Below are 7,821 nucleotides of genomic sequence, written 5' to 3'. Positions count from 1 at the left end.
TTTGAAAATTCAGTTTATTCGGTTACTAAAAATTCAATAAATTCAGTTAGGCACACAAATTTCAGAACTTTGGTGTGCCCTAGTACTTGGTGTTTGTAGAAAACCAGGAGTGTAAATGTGCCCCAGTACTTGATGTTCACTTTTTTTGCTATCTAAATTGAGTGTCATTATTTTGTTTGCACCTGTTCTTATATGGGTGAACCTTCACTTGTTTTTAGGCTAGTGCAGGGTGTTACTTTATTCTGTAAAGATGATGATCATCTTTTACAGAAAACAATTTGTGTGCTAAACAAAGGTTAGGTTCAGAGATAGTGCTGCATTGTTGAGTTTTACTCCTTCTGATGTAGTAAATTTATTGACTGGTGTTTATCTTACCCTGTTCCATTGAGTAGTAAATCATTATTTGCTTGTATAGATGTCAGCATGCTCCCTTTCTACTCATTTTGGAGAACCTGTTCTTCACTTCTAAGAGTTGTGGTATTGAATGGTAGTTCTCATCCATTGGGGTTTTGATTGACATTGCACATTTGCAATGGAGTTTTATATATCTTTAGCATGCTTTAAATTATAAAATTCTAATATTCAGTATTGACAGGTTATTGAGGTAGTTGATATGGACACAAAGCAGTGTTGGTTGTTAGTCTGATATGAATCTAGAAGTGTTGATTTTCCTTGGTATATGTTGTGTTCAGTTTTGGCAGGAGTTCAGAACAGTTAGGCAAAGGTCATGTCTCCGACCATCGTGTCGTGATGATTTTGCAAGTACCCCGAGAGGCCCTTGAGTTTGCTGGAATGTCGATAAACTTCCGTTCCGGCAAATTCGGGTACTCCATATGTCCTATTTTCAGCAAAGGTCATGCTAAAATTTTCCGTGAATTTTAGCATGACTTTGCTAAAAATATGACATATGGGGTACTTGTGACTAATGCATGGGCCGGGGTATCTTAGTACTTAATTAAGTAGGACCAACTGCCCCTTTAGTCTTGCAGCATTAAACCATAGGTGGCAATAGAGCAAAGTGATTAGGCCCAACTTAGAATTCTCCTTCCCAGCTTAGCTTTTAGGATGCCTCGGTGTCGACAAACCCTAAATTATAAAACCTTGGCTTTTAGGGTGCCTCGGTGTCGATAAAAACCTAAATGATGAAAGCTTAGGCTTTTAGGGTGCCTCGGCGTCGACAAACCCTAAATGATAAAAGCTTAGCTTTTAGGATGCCTCGATGTCGACAAATCCTAAATGATGAGACCATGATCTTGTTCCTTGACAATAACCAACTTTTTGACAAAACTTTTTTCGTATTTAGAGCGAAACATGGCCCACAACGATGAGGCCGGCGGTTCGGGCAAGCAATTCTAGGAGCTGTCCCAAGAGATGGAGGAAGAACCTCACCGCTATGAGGACGCCGCGGAAGACATCGATCCTGACTACACAACCCCTAGTGGCGTCGGGGATGACACCACTGATGGTGCCGCCGAGGATGCCACCACTGATGATGGCAGCGCACGCACAGATGGCAGCCAACTGAAGAGGCAACGGATGGACCAGCGCCCGAACGTGCTCCGCACCGTCAAGGAGGAATTTACTCAAGTGAACTCCGACGGGCATCCAACGACGCCCAAAGAATTAGTCAAGGGGTACTCGCTTCAGCTCGGGTGCATTCTCCGGAGCACCGTCTCGATCAACACCGAGAACCTAAGGCATAAGGACCGAGGGAATTTGCGCAACCTCCTCTTCACAAAGCTGCACGAATAATACAAGTTCCCTGCTGACTTTGTAAACACACGCCTCTTAGGGAATAAAGTGAATAGTGCTGCCCTCACGACGATGAGCACGGCCCTGTCTACTTGGATAAGCGTAGTGAAGAGAATGATTGGCAAAGGTGATAGTTATGAGAAGATCAAGGCAAAAAATCCTTCGATCAACGAAGATGACTACAAGGAGTTCAAGATCAAGTGCGAGAGCAGCGAAACCTCCGAATCAAGTCAGTGGGGGAAAGAAATGCGGGAGTTGAACTTAGGGGAACACAAACTCGGTCCCGGCGGATACAGAGTGGCAGAGCCTATATGGGACAAGGAGGACGCGGAGTGTGCCGAGCAAGTCCTACCGCCCCGCTTCGAGAAATACCGTGACAAGCAGACCAGGAACTATTTCAGGGCCCGGTACAAGGAGGACCCGGTAACAAAGGAGCTTACCACGGATCCGAAGACCAGGGCGCTTGAGCTTGTTCTGGTAAGGAATACACCCCCGCGTAATTAGCTCCATATGGTTGCATTCTAATTAATGAAGCAAAATTTCTAAATGGTTCACATTCCTTCCACAGGAGACTGAAAGCAGTAGCGCGGGGTCGTCTCAGAGCACCCCTTGGGGCAACACTCTAAATAGGGCGTTGAACGTAATGAAAAACAAGGATAAGCTCAGTAAGCCGTCGTTAGCTTGTCGTGTGGCCGGCAAAGGCTTGTCCACAAAATGGTCGTCATACTATAACGCTGGTGGGCGAAAGGAGAGAAAGACCAGCTCGGAAAGCCAGTCACGCGAGGTTCAAGAACTCAAGGCACAAGTGGCACGGATTCCGGAGATTATACAAGAGCAAGTGCAACAACAACTGGGATCGACGCTCACCGCCATTGTGCCTACCTTGATTCAGGGGCTGACGACGTGGATTGCGGGCGGCCAACATGGGCCCCCCCGGATCCCAGCTTCACGGCCAGCAACTCGCACAACGCGCAGGTGGCGCCATTGGTGTCTCCGGCGGAGGCGGTATTGGTGTCTCCTACGCCGGCACGGGCATTGGAGCTTAATGCACCCAGGTGTACGCCGGCCGGCACCTCGGTTGCAAGCGGCCCCTCCGTCAGTTGCACGCCCGCCGTTGGCGGTGCCTCAACATTAGCCGAGCTCGACGCCATCACGGTAACTAATTAAGCCTCTCGGCCGATGACTTCATCTCCTTGCCTTCGACTGGGCATCCCTGACGCCCTACATGTTTTCGCAGGGCGCCGCCGACGTTCCATGCACTCTCCTGCACTTCGTGGGCGGTGAGTTGATCGATGTCGCCAAGGGCAGAATCGTTCAACCGGGCAACCCCGTGTTCCACGGTAATCCGATGCCACCCACCGTGTATAGGGTTGAACTGGTTCGGGTGCTGCCAGGCTGCGACGAGTTGTTACCTCCGATTCGACCCGCTGGGGCCGACGAAGATGATGTGATGACCCTCAGCGCCTGCGTAAGCTGGCCCCTGCTTTGGCCGAAGAGCCAGATTCGTTTGGGGGCGAGGGACACCACCCCGCAGACAACACCGCCAGTCGTGCTGGCGCCAAGCCATGGCAAGACCGCCGCAACGCTACCGGACATGTCGGACATCCCTATGGCACAGGATCCAAACATGCATATGGCACAGGATCAGGACGACAATGACAACGACGACAGTACATTTACCAACGTCGATAAGTACTTTGCCGAACATGGGTACGGTGACGAATTCTTCGGGCCTCCTTCTCAAGAACCCAACCCTGAAAAAGACGACCGCGATCATGCTGGTACCGCGGAGAAACCAAATTGCAACAGGCGTCGTCTGGCGTTCAGTTCTCAGAAGACGCCTCCAGCTGCCGCCTTCACCGAGCCTCAGATAGCCAAGGTGCCAAATATTATCAGCCCCAACACACTCAAGAAGGCGGTCTGTGAGCAGAACTCGATCCCATTACAGCACAAGAAGAAGGGACGGAAAATAAAGAGTAACAAGGGTGCCAGCCAGCCGGCACCGAGTATGATCCATGCTCAGGACGGTCCACCTTCACCTAAGGATATGTCGAGGAGGGTGCATGTGGCGGGTAGGCCGATGCTACTGCTAATCTGCTTAATTCTGCAACCGGTGCTATGCGGAGTCTGCATGACAGTGTTGTTTCTTTGGAGAAGCGTCGTCTCTCCGAGAATGATGTGGCATACCCGGTTTTCGTGGCCAAGGTGCCAGAGGGCAAGGGCTTTGTGGATAACGCCATCGAGGGTATGATCATCCTGCGGTTTGATGACATCTTCGCTATGTTTAACCTTCATCCGCTGCACTACATCTTCGTTCGGCTATTTTCGCTGAGTATGGAGATTTGGATCATTAGAGCCAAGACCCCAGACATCGTGATAGTTGACCCCTTCTACATGCGTGCCAAGATCTTGGGCGGCGCTAGGGACCGGCAATCGCGATTTCTTACCTCGAAGGCGTCATTCTGGCAAACCCAGATAAGGATAACTTCCTCGTGTCTTAGTTTCCCGAGCAAGTCATCCCCTCACCGCCCCGTAACATATGATTTCTTAGATTTCGATCGTTCTTTTTTTTCTAACATTCCGTGTTTTGTGTAGTGACACACATTGCACACTCATCCTCTTAAGCCCGAAATATTCCATGGCCACGTATTTCGACTTGGACCGTCAGTCGAAGAAAGACTACACAAATATCAAGAAAGTTCTTGATGATGTTCTCCCCGGCTACGCCAGATCTAGAGGCACCTTCACCAGGCTAGTTCGTAGGTACGGCAAGCACGTGTTCGCCCACACTACGACGTTCCCCTGCGTCAAGCAGCCGCCTGGCGGTCATAAGGATGCCTACTACGCCCTCCATCACATGCGGCGATTGTACGGGACCATAATCACCTTCGGCTACCAAATAATCTCAAAGATTGGGCCGCAAGATTGTCATCAATCCAGGACGCGGACATCAGACAAGAATTCTATCGCATCCAGTCGGAGTTTGCGGAAATCATCCACCAAGATGTCCTTCGTACCTCGGGACAGTTCTACCTCAGATATCAACCGTCCAACAGTGAGATAGGCACAACGCTACAAATGCAGGCTGACAACACCCGTGATTTCATGACCATCACGAGAGATGGCGGCTTCATCCATGCTCCGGTCCCTGAGTCGAGTCGAAAGTAGTGATGCTATGTGTAGTTCTGAAACATCAATTAGCTCATGTTATAATTAAACTTTAATGAACTTGTATGTCTCTTTGGTTTGGACAGTCGTTCAACTTATATGTAATTGATGCTATTTATTAGTAGGACCATGAATCGTGCTATTAATGTGTTGCTTTTCTCTTCTGATCCTTTTGTTGCATACTTATACATTGCTTATGTATTGTCTGTGAATTGTTACTAACGTTTTGTTTGGCTAGTGCATAGAGATGCCGTTGTATGTCGTGTACAAGGGTAAGGTTTCCGGAGTCTACAACGACTGGGAGGAGTGTCGGAGACAGGTTCACCATTTCAGCGGTAACAGTTACAAAGAGTACACCACTAGGGCGGAGGCGGAAGTTAGATACACGCGCTATCTAGCGGGAGAGAGGAGGGAGCGTTGGAGGAAGCGGATGAAGACCAGTTTTATCATGATGATGCTCATCGTGATGACCGCAGCTCTCTTCTATGTGATGGTAGTTTAGATGATCGATATCGACTTGTAATGTGAAGATAAACTCGCTACTCATGGTTTCGAGACTTGTAATGTTATAACTTTGTTCGGTATTTTAAATTCGGACACTAATATGATGAATTGTATTCGGAGACTAATCTTCTATTGTATTCGATAAGTCTGTTGTTTATATGTTGTGCTCTCTATATTATGTGCGGTAATATGTTTTGTAACCTGTGCAAATATTAGAAAAGAAAAAAAATCCCTAATATTCATACTAGTGGCGCACCACTCACCACACTAATGACGCACTACAATAAGGACTCTAATGGCGCATCATCCACTAGTGCGACATTAGTATGCCAAAGCACATGGGTAAATATGGCCCCCTGGGAGGCATACTAATGACGCACCGTGGGCTATACTAATGGCGCACTGCATGGTGCGCCATTAGCATACCACAGGTGCGCCATTAGTAAAAAATACTAATGACGTGATACTAGTGGCGCACCTGTAGTGCGCCATTAGTAGGCAAAACAGGTGCACCACTAGTAGGTCTTTTCCTAGTAGTGCGTGTTGAAGATCCTCTTCATCGAGGCCAGCAAAGTATGTACAGATGTCAAATTTAGAGCCACAATCCAGGCCATCATTTGATAGAATGTCTCTCGAAAGTATATATGTCCAAATAGCTTGGCTAGCCAACGATCACAGCTGTGTTTGCACATTATAATACTGTTGAGGTGATTACATGTCAACTTAGCACCTATTCATTTAAATTTCTTGAAATACATAACATGTTCACCATAATTTTAAGAGAGCCGTCATGGACACTTCAACTAGGGAGGAGGGACTCCACCATGGCTAGCGTGACACTGGCCAACGATGACCTGCCTCCGCCGTCCTTGGACGTCGCCGGCCTCAGCAGCAGATTCGCCATCAAGGGGTTCAGCTTGACCGATATGGTCGCCCTCTCTGGGGCACACACGGTTGGGAGGGCGCAGTGCAAGAACTTCAGGAATAGGCTCTACAACGAGGCCAACATCGACCCGAACTATGCGACGAAGCTCAAGGCCAACTGTCCCCAGCCAACCGGCTCTGGCGACAGGAACTTGGCCCAGCTGGATGACACGACGACAACCATGAACGCGGACTCGTTCGACAACAACTACTTCCTGAACCTCCAGCTCAACAAGGGGCTCCTGCACTCCGACCAGGTGCTCTACACCATTGGCGCCGGTGGTGCCACTGAGAACATCGTCGACAGCTTCGCGGCTAACCCGGAGACGTTCAGGAACGCCTTCGCCTCGGCCATGGTGAAGATGGGGAACCTCAGCCCATTGACTGGCTCCCAGGGAATGGTCAGACGCACCCGCTCCAGCGGACGCAGATTTTTAGAGCTTGGGCTCGTAGACACCTCCTATCCTTACCCTTTAATATACTTTGAGATCCGTGCCAGACAACTAACTTACAACATGAAATTTTCTCTTTTTTGTTCCTTCCAAATAAAACAACATATGAACATAAAACTTTGCAAGATAGCGAAACATTCTTACTACACTATGAGAAAAAACTTATAGATTTTTTTGGCCGACATAAATATACAAAATGAGATTTTCAATATTAAAAAAAATATTTTTTTAGTATTTATGATGCACGAAAAAATCTGAAAGTTTTTTCCCACATTCTAGTTAGAATGTTTTGTTGTGCTGCAAAGTCTGAAGTTCATATGTTGTTTTATTTAAAAGAAACAAAAAAGACAAATGTTCTTGCATGAATCTCAATGCATAGATGGATGGCTAGATAAGGAGGTGCACCCAAGCCTGTGAATCGTCCTTTGCACCGAAATGATAGCGTGAACCATGTCTATGGAGGTGCTCTACAGAATATTTTCCGCTCCAGCACCAAGGTGAACTAAGAATCGTCCTTTGCACCGAAATGATAGCGTGAACCATGTCTTTTTCTTTTTCTTAACTAGCACAGTGGCCGTCTAATGCGAGGACATCATATTTTACTCTTCCAAAAATGTTTACTATTTTTTTGTTTCTTTTGTGGGGTACTATTTATTTGTTGTTGACATTGATAAATTTTCATAGATGTAGCATTGATATTTATTTTGTATATGAATATATAATTATGTTGGTAATAAATGTAATAAGAATTATAAAATATATTTTTATGAAATCTGATGAGATTGATTCATTTCTAGAATAATATGTTTACAAAGTAGCCGCACTAGTGCCGCGCTCTTGCTCCTAGCCCTCGCTCCTAGCTGCGCCGCTGGCCACTCCGGCCGTGACGGCCACCATCGCCGTCCCTAGCCGTTCCTAGCCGCGCCGTAGGCCACCCCGGCCACAGTGGCCACCACTGCTTGCACCGCTTGTCACTCCGAACATGGTGTACCACATACTCCCCTCGCTCGTCACCATATCG

At 47.4% G+C, this 7,821-nt stretch overlaps 1 protein-coding gene across 1 annotated transcript in view; it reads left to right on the top strand.

Annotated features, from left to right (window-relative positions):
• The first annotated feature begins 6,185 nt into the window (after window positions 1-6,185).
• The window catches only part of LOC125535005 (peroxidase 2-like), a 44,590-nt gene continuing 42,954 nt past the window's right edge, over window positions 6,186-7,821 (top strand). The window contains exon 1 of the mRNA XM_048698062.1: window positions 6,186-6,797. Coding sequence (XP_048554019.1) covers window positions 6,186-6,797 — 612 coding nt within the window. The remainder of the gene's footprint in view (window positions 6,798-7,821) is intronic.

Source organism: Triticum urartu, chromosome 2, assembly GCF_003073215.2.
Source record: "Triticum urartu cultivar G1812 chromosome 2, Tu2.1, whole genome shotgun sequence".
In the NCBI taxonomy this organism is placed as follows: Eukaryota; Viridiplantae; Streptophyta; class Magnoliopsida; order Poales; family Poaceae; genus Triticum; species Triticum urartu.
This window is presented reverse-complemented; position numbering and strand designations above follow the sequence as displayed.